At 45.4% G+C, this 20,409-nt stretch overlaps 1 protein-coding gene across 1 annotated transcript in view; it reads left to right on the forward strand.

Moving 5' to 3' along the window:
* Positions 1-20,409, forward strand: part of LOC135518879 (syntaxin-binding protein 5-like) — a 45,917-nt gene that overhangs the window by 15,682 nt on the left and 9,826 nt on the right. The window contains exon 3 of the mRNA XM_064943833.1: positions 19,674-19,910. Coding sequence (XP_064799905.1) covers positions 19,674-19,910 — 237 coding nt within the window. The remainder of the gene's footprint in view (positions 1-19,673; positions 19,911-20,409) is intronic.

Consider the following 20,409-nt stretch of genomic DNA (forward strand, 5'->3'; position numbering starts at 1 on the left):
ACTAACAGGACCAACATGACTAACTAACAGGTCTAACAGGACTAACTAACAGGACTAACTAACAGGACTAACTAACAGGACTAACAGGACTAACAGGACTAACTAACAGGACTAACAGGACTAACTAACAGGTCTAACAGGACTAACAGGACTAACTAACAGGACTAACTAACAGGACTAACTAAAAGGTCTAACAGGACTAACTACCAGGTCTAACAGGACTAACTACCAGGACTAACTAACAGGACTAACTAACAGGACTAACAGGACTAACAGGACTAACTAACAGGACTAACAGGACTAACTAACAGGTCTAACAGGACTAACAGGACTAACTAACAGGTCTAACAGGACTAACAGGACTAACTAACAGGACTAACTAACAGGACTAACTAAAAGGTCTAACAGGACTAACTACCAGGTCTAACAGGACTAACTACCAGGTCTAACAGGACTAACTACCAGGTCTAACAGGACTAACTAACAGGTCTAACAGGACTAACAGAACTAACTAACAGGACTAACAGGACTAACAGGACTAACAGAACTAACTAACAGGACTAACTAACAGGACTAACTAACAGGTCTACCAGGACCAACAGAACTAACTAACAGGACTAACAGGTCTAACAGGACTAACTAACAGGTCTAACAGGACTAACTAACAGGACTAACTAACAGTTCTAACTAACAGGACTAACTAACAGGACTAACAGGACTAACTAACAGGTCTAACAGGACTAACTAACAGGTCTAACATGTCTAACAGGACTAACTAACAGGTCTAACAGGACTAACTAACAGGTCTAACATGTCTAACAGGACTAACTAACAGGTCTAACAGGACTAACTACCAGGTCTAACATGACTAACTAACAGGTCTAACAGGACTAACTAACAGGTCTAACAGGACGAACAGGACTAACAGGACTAACCAACAGGACTAACTACCAGGTCTAACAGGACTAACTAACAGGTCTAACATGTCTAACAGGACTAACTAACAGGTCTAACAGGACTAACTAACAGGTCTAACATGTCTAACAGGACTAACTAACAGGTCTAACAGGACTAACTACCAGGTCTAACAGGACTAACTACCAGGTCTAACAGGACTAACTAACAGGTCTAACAGGACTAACTAACAGGTCTAACAGGACGAACAGGACTAACTAACAGGTCTAACAGGACTAACTAACAGGTCTAACAGGACTAACTAACAGGACCAACAGGACTAACTAACAGGTCTAACAGGACTAACAGGACTAACTAACAGTTCTAACTAACAGGACTAACAGGACCAACAGGACCAACAGGACTAACTACCAGGTCCAACAGGACTAACAGAACTAACTAACAGGTCTAACAGGACTAACTACCAGGTCTAACAGGACTAACTAACAGGTCTAACAGGACTAACTAACAGGTCTAACAGGACTAACTAACAGTTCTAACTAACAGGACTAACTAACATGACTAACAGGACCAACAGGACTAACTACCAGGTCCAACAGGACTAACAGAACTAACTAACAGGTCTAACAGGACTAACTAACAGGTCTAACAGGACTAACTAACAGTTCTAACTAACAGGACTAACTAACAGGTCTACCAGGACCAACAGAACTAACTAACAGGTCTAACAGGACTAACTAACAGGTCTAACAGGACTAACTAACAGGTCTAACAGGACTAACTAACAGGTCTACCAGGACTAACAGGACTAACTAACAGGTCTAACAGGACTAACTTACAGGACTAACAGGGCTAACTAACAGGATGAACAGGACTAACTAACAGGTCTAACAGGACTAACTAACAGGTCTACCAGGACTAACTAACAGGTCTAACAGGACTAACTAACAGGTCTAACAGAACTAACTAACAGGTCTAACAGGACGAACAGGACTAACAGGACTAACCAACAGGACTAACTACCAGGTCTAACAGGACTAACTAACAGGTCTAACATGTCTAACAGGACTAACTAACAGGTCTAACAGGACTAACTAACAGGTCTAACATGTCTAACAGGACTAACTAACAGGTCTAACAGGACTAACTACCAGGTCTAACAGGACTAACTACCAGGTCTAACAGGACTAACTAACAGGTCTAACAGGACTAACTAACAGGTCTAACAGGACGAACAGGACTAACTAACAGGTCTAACAGGACTAACTAACAGGTCTAACAGGACTAACTAACAGGTCTACCAGGACCAAAAGGACTAACTAACAGGTCTAACAGGACTAACAGGACTAACTAACAGGACTAACTAACAGGTCTAACAGAACTAACTAACAGGTCTAACAGGACGAACAGGACTAACAGGACTAACCAACAGGACTAACTACCAGGTCTAACAGGACTAACTAACAGGTCTAACATGTCTAACAGGACTAACTAACAGGACTAACAGGGCTAACTAACAGGACGAACAGGACTAACTAACAGGTCTAACAGGACTAACTAACAGGTCTACCAGGACTAACTAACAGGTCTAACAGGACTAACTAACAGGTCTAACAGGACTAACTAACAGTTCTAACTAACATGACTAACTAACAGGTCTAACAGGACTAACAGGACCAACAGGACTAACTACCAGGTCTAACAGGACTAACTACCAGGTCTAACAGGACTAACTAACAGGTCTAACAGGACTAACTAACAGTTCTAACTAACATGACTAACTAACAGGACTAACAGGACCAACAGGACTAACTACCAGGTCCAACAGGACTAACATAACTAACTAACAGGTCTAACAGGACTAACTAACAGGTCTAACAGGACTAACTAAGAGTTCTAACTAACAGGACTAACTAACAGGTCTACCAGGACCAACAGAACTAACTAACAGGTCTAACAGGACTAACTAACAGGTCTAACAGGACTAACTAACAGGTCTACCAGGACTAACTAACAGGTCTAACAGGACTAACTAACAGGTCTAACAGGACTAACTAACAGGTCTAACAGGACTAACTAACAGGACTAACTAACAGGTCTAACAGGACTAACTAACAGGTCCAACAGGACTAACTAACAGGTCTAACAGGACTAACTAACAGGTCTAACAGGACTAACTAACAGGTCTAACAGGTCTAACAGGACTAACTAACAGGTCTAACAGGACTAACTAACAGGTCTAACAGGAGTAGCAGAACTAACCAACAGAACCAACAGAACCAACAGGACCAACAGGACTACACCAGCCATATTGTCCCTGAGTTAGTGCATCTTGTCACCATTCTGCACTAACTGTAAAAAAAAATCACACATTTGGAACAACACAAATAAATAATCAGAATTTTTTAAACGAAATAAATATAAAAACATATACAAAATTAAGACTCCTAAAATATCAAATTGAAGTAACAAAGACAAATAGAAACACATTTGTGTTGATGTTGCATTCGAGCATCAATACATTACCCATCCCCCAACACTGTCAACCTAGAGTCAGGACTACATTACCCACCACTATCAACCTAGAGTCAAGACTACATTACCCATTCTCCAACACTGTCAACCAGGAGTCAAGACTACATTACCCATCCCCCAACACTGTCAACCTAGAGTCAAGACTACATTACCCATCCCCCAACACTGTCAACCTAGAGTCTAGACTACATTACCCATCCCTCAACACTGTCAACCTAGAGTCAGGACTACATTACCCACCACTGTCAACCTAGAGTCAAGACTACATTACCCATTCTCCAACACTGTCAACCAGGAGTCAAGACTACATTACCCATCCCCCAACACTGTCAACCTAGAGTCAAGACTACATTACCCATCCCCAACACTGTCAACCAAGAGTCAAAACTACATTACCCATCCCCCAGCACTGTCAACCAAGAGTCAAGACTACATTACCCATCCCCCATCACTGTCAACCTAGAGTCAAGACTACATTACCCATTCTCCATCACTGTCAACCTAGAGTCAAGACTACATTACCCATTCTCCAACACTGTCAACCATGAGTCAAGACTACATTACCCATTCCCCAACACTGTCAACCAGGAGTCAAGACTACATTACCCATCCCCAACACTGTCAACCAAGAGTCAAGACTACATTACCCATCCCCAACACTGTCAACCAAGAGTCAAGACTACATTACCCATCCCCCAGCACTGTCAACCAGGAGTCAAGACTACATTACCCATCCCCCACCACTGTCAACCTAGAGTCAAGACTACATTACCCATCCCCAACACTGTCAACCAAGAGTCAAGACTACATTACCCATCAACCAAGAGTCAAGACTAAACCAATTCACCTTGGTGCTGTGCAGACTGGTTTTATATTATTCTTAACGATTTTTTGCATTAATACTGTACAAAGTTAGAGGCGTGCTATTTGATAGATTCTCCCGCTCCCCCTTCCTAGGGCCTCCAGTGGAGAGACCTGAGGTCAATCTACCCTCGCCCCCTTCCACATCTCATACTTCTGAGTGGGAGAACTTCCCAGGCATTATTCTGCTTAGCTCACAAACTAAAATCGTGGTGCCCACTCCGACAAATGTAATTGACCCACAGTCCCAGACTGTGACATGATATCATTGACGTGGCGTGCAAATAAGCAATAGAAAACCGATCGTGCAAAGGTAGCCTAGCCTAGAGCATTGGGCCAGTAAACGAAAGGTGGCTGGATCGATTCCCTGAGCTAACATGGTAAAACACTGTTGATCTGTGACGGTTAACCCACTGTTCCCCATTAGGATGTAATTGAAATAATAAATTCTTCTTAACCTCTCTGGGATATGCGGGATGCTAGCGTCCCACCTGGCCAATGGCCAGGGAAAATGGATAGCGCCAAATTCAAATAAATTACAATAAAAATCTATCTTTCATTAAATCACACATGCAAGACAGCAAATTAAAGCTACACTTGTTGTACATTCAGCCAACGGTGCTATTATCTGAGGATAGCACCTCTGTAAACAAAGAGAAACCATATTTCAACCCTGCAGGCGCGACACAAAATGCAGAAATAAAAATTTAATTCATGCCTTACCTTTGACAAGCTTCTTTTGTTGGCACTCCAATATGTCCCATAAACATCACGATCGGTCCTTTTGTTCGATTAACTCCATCGATGTATATCCAAAATGTCCATTTATTTGGCGCGTTTGATCCAGAAAAACACCGGTTCCAACTTGCTCAATGTGACTACAAAATATCTCAAAAGTCACCTGTAAACTTTGCCAAAAACATTTCAAATGACTTTTGTAATACAACTTCTGGTATTTTTTAACGTATATAATCAATAAAACTGTAGCTAGCTTTCTGGTCACGCGCCTCTATCTAAGAGTACACTTCAAGTGACCCTCGTTCAAGATGGCCGTACTTCTTCATTACACAAAGGAATAACCTCAACCAATTTCTAAAGACTGTTGACATCCGGTGGAAGCAATAGGACCTGCAAACTGTCAAGTGGTGACATCCACTTTTCTCTGTTTCTTGTTCAGCCAAAACAGCCAACCTCTCCACTGCCAAACGCTGTCTGGATGGGTATCAACATGCAGTCATCATGTACAATCATACCCCTATCAGTCAATCTTTGTTCACAGTCAGAACAGCTATAGAGACTTACTGTATGTTCCACTTAGCCAAATTAGCTACATGACATTTTCTGTGACTGTATACCAACTGGCACCCTATGCCTTACATCACTATCCCAGTCTGATGTTCCCACATGCTTCAAGAGGGCCACCATTGTTCCTGTTCCCAAGAAAGCTAAGGTAACTGAGCTAAACGACTATAGCGCCGTAGCACTCACCCCCGTCAGCATGAAGTGCTTTGAGAGACTAGTCAAGGACCATATCACCTCCACCCTACCTGACACCCTAGAACCACTCCAATTTGCTTACCGCCCCAATAGGTCCACAGAAGACGCAATCACGCTGGACACTGCTCTACCTCTTCTGGACAAGAGGAATACCTATGTAAGATTGCTGTTCATCTATTACAGCTCAGCATTTAACACCATAGTACCCTCCAAACTTGTCATTAAACTCGAGAACCCGGGTCTCGACCCCGCCGTGAGCAACTGGGTCCTGGACTTCCTGAAGGGCCGCCCCCAGGTGGTGAGGGTAGGAAATAACATCTCCACCCTGCTGATCCTCAACACTGGGGCCCCACAAGGATGCGTTCTCAGCCCTCTCCTGTACTCCCTGTTCACCCACGACCGCGTGGCCATGCACACATCCAACTCAATTATCAAGTTGGCAGACGACACTACAGTGGTAGACTTGATTAACAACAACGAAAAGATGGCCTACAGGGAGGAGGTGAGGGCCCTCGGAGTGTGGTTTCAGGAAAATAGCCTCACACTCAATGTCAACAAAACAAAGGAGATGATTGTGGACTTCAGGAAACAGCAGAGTGAGCACTCCCCCTATCCACATCGAAGGGACAGTATTGGAGAAGGTGGGAAATTTTAAGTTCCTCGGCGTACGCATCACGGACATATCATGGTCCACCCATACAGACAGTATGGTGAAGAAGGCACAACAGTGCCTCTTCAACCACAGGAGGCTGAAGAAATTTGGCTTGTCACCCAAAGCTCTCACAAACTTCTACAGATGCACAATCGAGAGCATCCTGTTGGGCTGTATCACCGCCTGGTATGACAACTGCTCCACCCACAACCGTAAGGCTCTCCAGAGGGTAGTGAGGTCTGCACAACGCATCACCGGGGCAAACTACTTGCCCTCCAGGACACCTACACCACCTGATGTCACAGGAAGGCCATAAAGATCATCAAGGACAACACCCACCCGAGTCACTGCCTATTCACCCTGCTAACATCCAGAAGGCGAGGTCAGTACAGGTGCATCAAAGCAGGGACCGAGAGACTGAAAAACAGCTTCTATCTCAAGGCCATCAGACTGTTAAACAGCCACCACTAACATTGAGTGGCTGCTGCCAACACACTGACTCAAATCTCTAGTCACTTTTATAATAAAAAATCGGATGTAATAAATGTATCACTAGTCACTTTAAGCAATGCCCCTTTATATAGTGTTTACATACCCTACATTACTCATCTCATATGTATATACTGTACTCTATACCATCTACTGCATCTTGCTTATGCCGTTCGGCCATCACTCATTCATGTATTTTTATGTACATATTCTTATTCGGTCCTTTACACTTGTGTGTGCATAAGGTTGTTGTAGTGAAATTATTAGATTTCTTGTTAGATATTTCAGATACGGGCGTAACTATAAGCACAAGCCTTTCTCTACACTCTCATTAACATCTGCTAACCATGTGTATGTGACCCCCCCATTTTTATTTTTTTATTTTTTTTGTGCATTACTTTTGATCAGGGATTATAGAACTCTGGTCAAAGAGAGTGCACTATATAGGGAATAGGGTTCCATAGGGCTCTGGTCTAAAGTAGTGCACTATATAGGGAATAGGGTTCCATAGGGCTCTGGTCTAAAGTAGTGCACTATGTAGGGAATAGGGTTCCATAGGGCTCTGGGCTAAAGTAGTGCACTATATAGGGAATAGGGTTCCATAGGGCTCTGGGCTAAAGTAGTGCACTATATAGGGAATAGGGTTCCATTGGGCTCTGGTCTAAAGTAGTGCACTATATAGGGAATAGGGTTCCATTGGGCTCTGGTCTAAAGTAGTGCACTATATAGGGAATAGGGTTCCATAGGGCTCTGGTCTAAAGTAGTGCACTATGTAGGGAATAGGGTTCCATAGGGCTCTGGTCTAAAGTAGTGCACTATGTAGGGAATAGGGTTCCATAGGGCTCTGGTCTAAAGTAGTGCACTATATAGGGAATAGGGTTCCATAGGGCTCTGGTCTAAAGTAGTGCACTATGTAGGGAATAGGGTTCCATAGGGCTCTGGTCTAAAGTAGTGCACTATATAGGGAATAGGGTTCCATAGGGCTCTGGTCTAAAGTAGTGCACTATGTAGGGAATAGGGTCCCATAGGGCTCTGGTCTAAAGTAGTGCACTATATAGGGAATAGGGTTCCATAGGGCTCTGGTCTAAAGTAGTGCACTATATAGGGAATAGGGTTCCATAGGGCTCTGGTCTAAAGTAGTGCACTAGGTAAGGAATAGGGTTCCATAGGGCTCTGGTCTAAAGTAGTGCACTATGTAGGGAATAGGGTTCCATAGGGCTCTGGTCTAAAGTAGTGCACTATATAGGGAATAGGGTTCCATAGGGCTCTGGTCTAAAGTAGTGCACTATATAGGGAATAGGGTTCCATAGGGCTCTGGTCTAAAGTAGTGCACTATATAGGGAATAGGGTTCCATAGGGCTCTGGTCTAAAGTAGTGCACTATGTAGGGAATAGGGTGCCATTTGGGATGCATTACTTACAGTATCTTGTCTAATAGAAACATATTTTCCATTCAGCTCCTGGCCCTGTGATAAGAGCCCCTCTCAGTCAGGAGTAATTTTCTCTAAATGGACAAAATGACATAAAACGCGTTTCCAGAGTATCGAGCGGAGCGAACAACTCTGTCCGGTTTGTTAATCCTGAATGGGATATGAGTTCCACAAAGGTCGTTTTCTGCCCGGTTGATTCAGGTCGGCCTGTCTGCTGCCGAGGTGAGACTCCGCGCAGCTTAACTAAATGGATGTCCAATATGCACTCACAGAGGCGATAATAGACCATTAAGACAGTGACAAGCCGTGTAACATAATGTTGCATGGTTTCATTGAACTCTGCCCTCCACTAAGCATTAGAGGGACATGTACTTTGCCTGTACTTAATAGTCACAGCTGTACATCTCAGCTCAGTCAAAGTCATACAGCTCAGCTCAGTCACAATTGGTACAGCTCACAACTAAAATCAGTCACAGGGGTAGAGCTCAGTTCAGTCACAGTGGTACATCTCACATCTCAGCTCAGTCACAGGGGTACAGCTCAGCTCAGTCGCAGGGGTACAGCTCAGCTCAGTCACAGTGGTACAGCTCACAGCTCAGCTCAGTCACAGGGGTACAGCTCAGCTCAGTCGCAGGGGTACAGCTCAGCTCAGTCACAGTGGTACAGCTCACAGCTCAGCTCAGTCACAGTGGTACAGCTCACAGCTCAGCTCAGTCACAGTGGTACAGCTCAGTCCAGTCACAGTGGTACATCTCACATCTCAGTCCAGTCACAGTGGTACAGCTCACAGCTCAGTCCAGTCAGTGGTACAGCTCAGCTCAGTCACAGCTCATGTAGTTGTTAAGCTTGTTGTGCAATACATACAGTTGAAGTCAGAAGTTTACATACACCTTTAGCCAAATACATTTAAACTCAGTTTTTCACAATTGTTGACATTTAATCCAGTAAAAATCCCCTGTTTTACATCAGTAAGGATCACCACTTTATTGTAAGAGTGTGAAATGTCAGAATAATAGTAGAGAGAACAATTGATTTCAGCTTTTATTTATTTCATCACATTTCCAGTGGGTCAGAAGTTGACATACACTAAATTAGTATTTGGAAGCATTGCGTTTAATTTGTTTAACCAGAAATTTGTGGAGTGGTTGAAAAAACGAGTTTTAATGACTGCAACCCAAGTGTATGTAAACTTCCGACTTCAACTGTATCCTCTATGGATCTGACTATCCAGATAACCTCTGTAGTACAATAACCTATATTTAAGAGCTGCACAAATCACACACAACAAAAACATACATTGTTATGAGTGGTTATGTCAGCAGTTAAAGGTTAGTGGATGTAAATTGTGACAAATGCATTGTGTTATGCAGTGTTAAGAATGGCGAACATGACTTACAGAATCCTTGTACCCTAATATCAGACAGAGTTACTTCTAGTCCCTTCTCTGACCTTTCAGAGTCAATCTGACCTTTCAGAGTCAATAAGGAATACCTAGGATAGGATAAAGTAATCCTTCTCACCCCCCCCTTAAATGATTTAGAAGCACTATTGTAAAGTGGCTGTTCCACTGAATGTCATAAGGTGAATTCACCAATTTGTAAGTCGCTCTGGATAAGAGCGTCTGCCAAATGACTTAAATGTAAATGTAATCTCAGGATTCTCGACTGTCAGATCAAATACGTTGTTATTTGTCACGAATACAACAGGGGTGTGGACCTTATCGTGAAATGCTTACTGACGAGCCCTTTCCCAATAATGCAGAGGTAAAAAGTAAGAACATACAAATAAAAATAGAAAACTGTAAACGAGGAATAACAATAATGAGTCTTTATTCAACGAGTACCCCGGACAATGTGCAGAGGTACGAGGTGGTTGAGGTAATATATACATGGCGGTAGGAGTAAAAGTGACTTGGCAATCAGGATAGATAATAAACAGAATAGCAGCATCGTATGTGGAGAGTGTAAACGTGTGTGTGTGTGGCGTCAATTTGCATGTGTGTGTGTGTGTGTGTGTGTGTCAAATCACATTGTATTTTTCACATGCTTCGTAAACAACAGTTGAAGACTAGCAGTGAAATGTTTAGTTAGGGACCCTTCCCAACAATTCAGAGAGAAATAGAAAGATAATAACACAGTGATTAACTATAACCTGGCTATATTCACCAGGTACCAGTACTGAGTCCGTGTGCAGGGGTACAAGGTAGTTGCAGTCAGATCATTGAAGTGTGCGTGGGTATGTGTTTGACTAGAAGTCAGCGCGTGCATAGAGTCAGCGTGTGCATAGAGTCAGCGTGTGCATAGAGTCAGCGTGTGCATAGAGTCAGCGTGTGCATAGAGTCAGCGTGTGCATAGAGTCAGCGTGTGCATAGAGTCAGCGTGTGCATAGAGTCAGCGTGTGCATAGAGTCAGCGCGTGCATAGAGTCAGCGCGTGCATAGAGTCAGCGCGTGCATAGAGTCCGCGCGTGCATAGAGTCAGCGCGTGCATAGAGTCAGCGCGTGCATAGAGTCAGCGCGTGCATAGAGTCAGCGCGTGCATAGAGTCAGCGCGTGCATAGAGTCAGCGCGTGCATAGAGTCAGCGCGTGCATAGAGTCAGCGCGTGCATAGAGTCAGCGCGTGCATAGAGTCAGCGCGTGCATAGAGTCAGATTAAACATGTGCATAGATTCAGCATGTGCAAAGAGTCAACGTGTGCATAAAGTCAGCGTTGTTGTGTTGTCAGAAAACTTAATGATGGTGTTGGAGTCGTGCTTGGCTACAAAGTGGTGGGTGATCAACGAGTACAGGAGGAGACTAATCACGCACCCCTGAGAGGCCCCGTTTTGAGGGTCAGTGTGGCGGATGTGTTTTTACCTACCTTCACCACCTGGGGGCGGCACGTCAGGAAGTCCATGATCCAGTTGCAGAGGGAGATGTTTAGTCCCAGCTACCCGAGCTTGGTGATGAACTTGAAGGGGACAATGGCATTGAACGCTGAGCTGTAGTCAATGAACACCTTTATCACATAGGTATTCCTCTTGTCCTGTGGAAGAGAGTAGTGAAGAGTGCAATAGATATTGTGGATGTATTGTTTGTGGATCTGTTTGGGCGGTATTCAAATTGGAGTGGGCCCAGGGTGTCTATGGTGATGGTGTTGATGTGAGCCACGACCAACCTTTTAAAAGCATTTCATGGTTACAGATGTGAATGCTACAGGACAATCGTCGTTTAGGCAGGTTACCTTTGAATCCTTAGGAACAATGGCAATGGTGATATGCTTGAAACTTTTGGTGGGGATTACAGACTGTGACAAGGAGATGTTGAAAATGTTGATGAAGACACTTGCCAGCTAGTCCAGCTGGTCTGCGCATGCCCTGACAACGTGCCCTGGTATTTTGTCTGGCTCAGCAGCTTTTTCACATTGACCACGGAGAGCGAGATCACACGGTCATCCAGGACAGCGGGGGGCCTGTATCAGTGTTGTTTTTCCTCGAAGCGAGAATAGAAGGCATTCAGCTCATCTGGGAGGTTTGGGTCACTGACGTCATCGATGCACTTATTGATGAAGCCTGTGACTGATGTCGTAAACACCATCAATGTTATTGGATGAATCTCAGAACGTATTCCAATCTGCATTAGCAAAGCGGTCTTGTAGCTTAGCGTCCTCTTCACCGTACTGAGCACGTCACTGGTACTTCTTGTTTGAGTTTTTGATTGTAAGCTACCCTATTCACATCGATGGGACAGTAGTGGAGAGGGTGGAAAGTTTTAAGTTCCTTGGTGTACATTTCACAGACAAGCTGAAATGGTCCACCCACACAGACAGCATGGTGAAGAAGGCACAACAGCGCCTCTTCAAACTCAGGTGGCTGAAGAAATTTGGCTTGTCACCAAAAACACAAACTTTTACAGATGCACAATTGAGGATGTATCACCGCCTGGTACGGCAACTGCTCCGCCCACAACCGTAAGGCTTGCCAGAGGGTAGTGAGGTCTGCACAACGCATCACCGGGGACATCCAGGACACCTACACCACCCGATGTCACAGGAAGGCCAAAAATATCATCAAGGACAACAACCACCCGAGCCACTGTGTGTTCACCCCGCTATCATCCAGAAGGTGAGATCAGTACAGGTGCATCAAAGCTGGGACCGAGAGACTGAAAAACAGCTTCTATCTCAAGGTCATCAGGCTGTTAAACAGCCATCACTAACATTGAGTGGCTGCTGCCAACATACTGACTCAAATCTCTAGCCTCTTTAATAATTAAAAATGAGATGTAATAAATGTATCACTAGCCACTTTAAACTATGCCACTTTGTTTACATACCCTACATTACTCGTCTCATATGTATATACTGTACTCTATACCATCTACTGTATCTTGCCTATGCCGTTCGGCCATCGCTCATCCATATATTTTCATGTACATATTCTTATTCATTCCTTTACACTTGTGTGTATAAGGTAGTTGTTGTGAAATTGTTAGGTTATGTTACTTGTTAGATATTACCGCACGGTCGGAACTAGAAGCACAAGCATTTCACTACACCATGTGTATGTGACCAATACAATTTGATTTGATTTTTAAACAGGAAGCAGGAGAATGGAGTCATGGTCTGATTTGCCAAAGGGAGGACGACTGAGGTCCTTGTCTGCATTTCTGTGGGCAGAGTAAAAATGGTCAGTGTGTTAGCATCTCCAGAGTGAAGTCAAATGACCTAGCGGCCTCATGGGTGGAATGTTATTCAGATTTGTCATAATTTAATAACTAAGTAACATTATTTCAAAACCCCACCAAAATCCTTTATTCTTCTGTGATGTATACAAAAGTGTATTATTAGGAAGCAAACTCAAAATGTAATATATTTAAACTCTATATCTGACATGGTAGAGGTGTTTTCTTTTTTTTAAAGCCTTTAACCATGTATGTGATGTGAAGTGGATACTTTTACTCCTCTACTCCGACAATTAATTCACAGATAAAACAATTAGCCGAATTCCTTTCTAGTCATCGCTCCTCCTTCCGGTCTGGTCAGCATGTAACAAGGTCTCCACAGCCCTTCCTCCCTCGTCTTCCTCGGCACCGCTCGGATTAGCATGAATAAATGGAGTAGAGTCCAGTGTAAACAAGGGCACAACTGAGTCTGAGATGAAGTAGGAGCCATTGTCGAGGTCGAAGTCGAGGTTAGCATCTGTCGATTCGTAGTTCGAAGGTACTTGGTAGTCATGGATGATAATGCTTTCTGTATAAAAAAAGTAAAGTATGCAAAGAACACAAAACAAAACAGCAAAGTTGGGTTGGGAGCACGTAAGATGTCAACCATCTCCATCGTTCAAACTGTAATGATTTGATCCTGTCAGTGAAACAGACAGAGAGACCTGGCCAAAGCTCCTCTTATCCAGGTCACACTAACACTTCTATTGCCTGGCCCGTCCTCCGCTCTGGTCCCCCCCACTGTCGGATTAGCAGACTGACAGAAACTAGCAGTCCGTCCAGTCGGCAGAGATGAGCTCCACAGGACAGAGAGGAAGAGGACATATCACAGTTATCCACCTGCGTGTCAGGGCCCTATCAACCGGCTTGAGCGTCAGATCACACAGACGATCAGGCAGGTGGCAGGGAAGGAGGGTTGGAAGGCAGGCAGAGGTAGTTGTGACCCAAGAAGCACTGTGACCATGGACCAGCCACAGACCATTGCAGGCAGGGTGTTCAGTTGCTCACGCTGAGATGTCTTTGATTAGCCAATGGCTGACCAGGAGAGCCAAAAATGGTAACTTGTCAAAAGTAGCACCTGCTCCCATGGAGAGACAGTGGGTGTTTTATTCAACCTCTTCTCAGAGCAGACATGTATTATTCTGCATGGTAATCCGAGACACTCCATTTAGTATGATATGTTACGTTTCGTATGGTATGTGTTAATCATTTGTTGATGTCCATCACTCATTTCTTATGATATATTACGAGTTACAATTTGCATATGTTAGGAATTTTCCAAACATACAATTTGATTTGAATGCCTAACATATTGTATTTGTCACATGCACCAAATATGACAGGTGTAGAACTTACAGTGAAATGGTTATTCTTGATAGGAGGTGAGGTGGCTAGGTGGCTAATGTTAGCTAGCTAGCTCGCTAAATTTAGCTAGGCTAGAGGTTAGGGTTATGGGTTAAGGTTAGGTATAGGGTTAGGGAAAGGGTTAGCTAACATGCTAAAGTGGTGCAACATAGCTAAAAAGCAGTAAGTAGTTGACATGTGGCTAAAATGCTTAAGTTGTCGATAATGAGATTCAAACTTGCTAATGTCGTGTTGCCTAGACATACACGTTATACAACTACCCATCCACCCTGACCAACCATTTCAGTAACCATCTGTGTTATTTAACCATACCAAACATAACATATCATACTAAATTGAGTGTCTCGGAATTACGTACAGAATAATACAAAATTCTCCAAGACCAGGTTAGTTTATTAAGGATATACATGGAATGAGAGAGACGGATCACTAAGGACGGATCACTAAGGACGGAACACTAAGGACGGAACACTAAGGACGGATCACTAAGGACGGAACACTAAGGACGGAACACTAAGGACGGAACACTAAGGACGGATCACTAAGGACGGACCACTAAGGACGGAGCACTAAGGACGGAGCACTAAGGACGGAGCACTAAGGACGGAGCACTAAGGACGGAGCACTAAGGACGGAGCACTAAGGACGGACCACTAAGGACGGACCACTAAGGCTTTACACACACATGGCCGTGGCGGTTGGTGCCGTTTAAGATGAGGGAGGAATACTTTTTTTTAGGAGCATGGCCTTATTTCTATTACAGCGTATTGGATGACTGTCATTCATATTTCATTCACCCAGTTCAATGTAACATCAATAGGTTTAGGCTAGTAGATCATACTCATCATACTACAACCTAACCTATGAATGAAAGTTTACAACGCAGGTGCAGAAGTTGAGAGAATGTTTAGTAGTCAAGGTGACAGACACCGACACATTCAATACCATCTTGCTCACTCTTGCCTGCATCGAGCTGATCTAGGGTGTAATCATTAGTCCAACAGTTCCAAACGAGAGTTTCTATTGGACAAATTCAGCTATGTTTATCCCCGTTTCGTTCCATTTGGTTCCTTTTAAGAAACGTTTTTCAACATAATTGGCAGAATGGTAGGCTGTCATTGTAAATAAGAATGTGACCTTAACTGACTTGCCTAGTTAAATAAAATAAATAAATCAATACATTTAAAAAAATGAATCCACCCCCAATCAAACACAGTTCACTTTCATAGCAGCCACATAGAAACAGCATGATTACTTTGCTCGTTGTGTATAGAATTCCTTATCACACCTATCTGCGCGCTCTCCTCCTCTCCCCATTTCCCTTTGCTTGTGGACTTCAGTGCACAACACATTAGCTATCTGTCACCAGACGGAAAAAAAACCTTACCAAGCCAAACCTTCATATCATGACCGCTAACCGCTACACACAGCCTACATAGTTGTCATGTCATAGTCAACACAGCTACAAGAACTGACACGTTAGTAAACCCACTACAATCATGCAGTACAGTGTACAGTCAGCAAGCCATTTAGCAGTTACACCAAAACCAAAAGCTTACCTTGACTTGGAAGAGTTCCTAATGTTTGATAGCCATAGCTAGCATAGCATCCCTCTCTGTTTGAGCCTGGTGTCTGAGTAGGCTAAACTAGCTAGCTGCATTCGCTAGCTAAGTGAAAGTGAAAGAGAAAAAAATATATACTAAATATAGCTTGGTCTCTCTCTCTCTCTTGCTTTTCCTTCATTTTGAAAGAAGGTTCGTGAGCCTACTAGGTTTTGTATTGAAGTCAATGTCCCTCAAGCTTCTACACCTCAGTGCTGCCTTACATAGTGCTGATGAGGCTACTGTAGACACTTTATTGCAAAACAGTGTGTTTTAATCAGTTCTATGGTGATGTAAATATATTTAGTATAGTTAAAAAAATAAAAATAAAAGTTTCACTATTTTTATTTTGCTCAAATTCAACTGAGGAGGATATCCTTCCCCTTTGTCATCTGAGGAGGTTGGTCTTCCCCTTTGTCATCTGAGGAGGATGGTCTTCCCCTTTGTCATCTGAGGAGGTTGGTCTTCCCCTTTGTCATCTGAGGAGGATGGTCTTCCCCTTTGTCATCTGAGGAGGTTGGTCTTCCCCTTTGTCATCTGAGGAGGTTGGTCTTCCCCTTTGTCATCTGAGGAGGTTGGTCTTCCCCTTTGTCATCTGAGGAGGTTGGTCTTCCCCTTTGTCATCTGAGGAGGTTGGTCTTCCCCTTTGTCATCTGAGGAGGTTGGTCTTCCCCTTTGTCATCTGAGGAGGTTGGTCTTCCCCTTTGTCATCTGAGGAGGTTGGTCTTCCCCTTTGTCATCTGAGGAGGTTGGCCTTCCCCTTTGTCATCTGAGGAGGTTGGTCTTCCCCTTTGTCATCTGAGGAGGATGGTCTTCCCCTTTGTCATCTGAGGAGGTTGGTCTTCCCCTTTGTCATCTGAGGAGGTTGGCCTTCCCCTTTGTCATCTGAGGAGGTTGGTCTTCCCCTTTGTCATCTGAGGAGGATGGTCTTCCCCTTTGTCATCTGAGGAGGATGGTCTTCCCCTTTGTCATCTGAGGAGGATGGTCTTCCCCTTTGTCATCTGAGGAGGATGGTCTTCCCCTTTGTCATCTGAGGAGGATGGTCTTCCCTTTGTCATCTGAGGAGGTTGGTCTTCCCCTTTGTCATCTGAGGAGGATGGTCTTCCCCTTTGTCATCTGAGGAGGATGGCCTTCCCCTTTGTCATCTGAGGAGGTTGGTCTTCCCCTTTGTCATCTGAGGAGGATGGTCTTCCCTTTGTCATCTGAGGAGGATGGCCTTCCCCTTTGTCATCTGAGGAGGTTGGTCTTCCCCTTTGTCATCTGAGGAGGATGGTCTTCCCCTTTGTCATCTGAGGAGGATGGTCTTCCCCTTTGTCATCTGAGGAGGATGGCCTTCCCCTTTGTCATCTGAGGAGGATGGCCTTCCCCTTTGTCATCTGAGGAGGTTGGTCTTCCCCTTTGTCATCTGAGGAGGTTGGTCTTCCCCTTTGTCATCTGAGGAGGATGGTCTTCCCCTTTGTCATCTGAGGAGGATGGCCTTCCCCTTTGTCATCTGAGGAGGTTGGTCTTCCCCTTTGTCATCTGAGGTGGTTGGTCTTCCCCTTTGTCATCTGAGGTGGTTGGTCTTCCCCTTTGTCATCTGAGGTGGTTGGTCTTCCCCTTTGTCATCTGAGGTGGTTGGTCTTCCCCTTTGTCATCTGAGGAGGTTGGTCTTCCCCTTTGTCATCTGAGGAGGTTGGTCTTCCCCTTTGTCTCTGAGGAGGCTCTACTGATACACACACCCGGATACTACGATTTTTTCACCAAAACTGTGTTCATATTTCGGGCCCTGAACAAATCCTCCATTATAAGGCAGTACCCATGGAGCTGGGAGGCAGGCTGACGGTTCTGCCCTGCAGTGCTACAGTGTTCGGCCCTGTGGTTCTGCCATGCGGTTCTGCTGTGTTCTGCCCTGCGGTTCTGCTGTGTTCTGCCCTGCCGGTCTGCTGTGTTCTGCCCTTTGGTTCTGCTGTGTTCTGCCCTGCCGGTCTGCTGTGTTCTGCCCTGCCGGTCTGCTGTGTTCTGCCCTGCCGGTCTGCTGTGTTCTGCCCTTTGGTTCTGCTGTGTTCTGCCCTGTGGTTCTGCTGTGTTCTGCCCTGCGGTTCTGCTGTGTTCTGCCCTGCGGTTCTGCTGTGTTCTGCCCTTTGGTTCTGCTGTGTTCTGCCCTTTGGTTCTGCTGTGTTCTGCCCTTTGCTTCTGCTGTGTTCTGCCCTGTGGTTCTGCTGCGTACTGCCCTGCCGTTCTGCTATGTTCATACCCTGTGGTTATTCTATGAAACTACTTCCTAGTGCTTAGCCTAGTTATTATATGAAACTACGTCCTAGTGCTTAGCCTAGTTATTATATGAAACTACTCGTCTCTCCACTGTAATGTCTCCCTTCCTCCATCTCTCCCTTCCTCTCTCCTCCTCCCCTCCCTCCCTCCATCTCTTCCTCTCTCCTCCTCCCCTCCTTCTTCCTAATAAATCCCTGCTTGGACTCCTTGGGGTACCAGTGTCCTGTCAGAGTGCCACTGTGAGTGACTTTCATTAGCTAACACCCCACAGGCTCTGTCATGCACAAACACAACCCGGTAACACAGAGCAGAAATGAGATGCCGCTCTGGCCACAGCCCAGACAACAAAAGCCATTGTGATCCCAGTGTCAATGCTAGCAGGCAGCGTCGTAACGCAGCGTAGCATCGCCCTGAACATGGAACAGCTTTATTACAGTTCACCGACACATTCATTAGTCGCAGAAACATGTTCTACTTGTCTTGTGTGTTCTGTGGATGTAGGAATATCCATTAACAAAGTGGCTTTGTCTGTCTATCTCAGGGGGGTGTGTCTATTTCAGGGGGTGTGTCTATTTCAGGGGGTGTGTCTATTTCAGGGGGTGTGTCTATTTCAGGGGGTGTCTCTTTCAGGGGGTGTGTCTCTTTCAGGGGTGTGTCTCTTTCAGGGGGTGTGTCTCTTTCAGGGGGTGTGTCTCTTTCAGGGGGTGTGTCTCTTTCAGGGGGGATGGTCTATCTCAGGGGGGATGGTCTATCTCAGGGGGATGGTCTATCTCAGGGGGTGTGTCTATCTCAGGGGGGTGTGCCTCTCTCAGGGGGTGTGTCTCTCTCAGGGGGTGTGCCTATCTCAGGGGGGTGTGCCTATCTCAGGGGGGTGTGCCTATCTCAGGCGGGGGTGTGCCTATCTCAGGCGGGGGTGTGCCTATCTCAGGCGGGGGTGTGCCTATCTCAGGCGGGGGTGTGCCTATCTCAGGCGGGGGTGTGCCTATCTCAGGCGGGGGTGTGCCTATCTCAGGCGGGGGTGTGCCTATCTCAGGCGGGGGTGTGCCTATCTCAGGCGGGGGTGTGCCTATCTCAGGCGGGGGTGTGCCTATCTCAGGCGGGGGTGTGCCTATCTCAGGCGGGGGTGTGCCTATCTCAGGCGGGGGTGTGCCTATCTCAGGCGGGGTGTGCCTATCTCAGGCGGGGGGTGTCTATCTCAGGCGGGGGGGTGTATATCTATCTCAGGGGGGAGGGGTGTATATCTATCTCAGGGGGTGTGTCTAACTTGGGGGGATGTCTATCTCAGGGGGGGATGGTCTATCTAAGGGAAGTGTCTATCTTAGGGGGTGGTGTCTCTCTGTCTCTCTGTCTCATTGTGTCTGTGTGTCTCCTATAAAGCAGAAAGCAAAGAGAATTCGTTCAGCTTCTCGCGGAGCTCCAGTGTGTCCAGTATCGGCCGCGACACCAAGGAAGCGGTGACCACGCTGCAGTTCGGAGAGTCCTACGGTCGTAAAGGTGACTCCCTGCCCACCGCCTGCCTGTGGGTGGGCACCAGCCTGGGCGTGGTCCTCCTACTGCCCATATCCATCCCCACAGAGGAGAGGCTGGAGGAGCCTGTCACCATGGGGCCCAGCGGTGAGCCTGCTCTGGGGGGTGAACGGCCTTGATGTGGCCTGCCTTAGCCTACTTTATTTTGATGTCTGAGCAATGATATTAGACATGATAGTAATGGAGAAATGACTGACTGACTCACAGGGTGTCCTCCTACTGTCTCATTCTTCTCTGTCCTCCTACTGTCTCATTCTTCTCTGTCCTCCTACTGTCTCATTCTTCTCTGTCCTCCTACTGTCTCATTCTTCTCTGTCCTCCTACTGTCTCATTCTTCTCTGTCCTCCTACTGTCTCATTCTTCTCTGTGCTCCTACTGTCTCATTCTTCTCTGTCCTCCTACTGTCTCATTCTTCTCTGTCCTCATACTGTCTCAATCTTCTCTGTCCTCCTACTGTCTCAATCGTCTCTGTCCTCCTACTGTCTCATTCTTCTCTGTCCTCCTACTGTCTCATTCTTCTCTGTCCTCCTACTGTCTCATTCTTCTCTGTGCTCCTACTGTCTCATTCTTCTCTGTCCTCCTACTG

Source organism: Oncorhynchus masou, chromosome 29 (assembly GCF_036934945.1).
Source record: "Oncorhynchus masou masou isolate Uvic2021 chromosome 29, UVic_Omas_1.1, whole genome shotgun sequence".
NCBI lineage: Eukaryota > Metazoa > Chordata > Actinopteri > Salmoniformes > Salmonidae > Oncorhynchus > Oncorhynchus masou.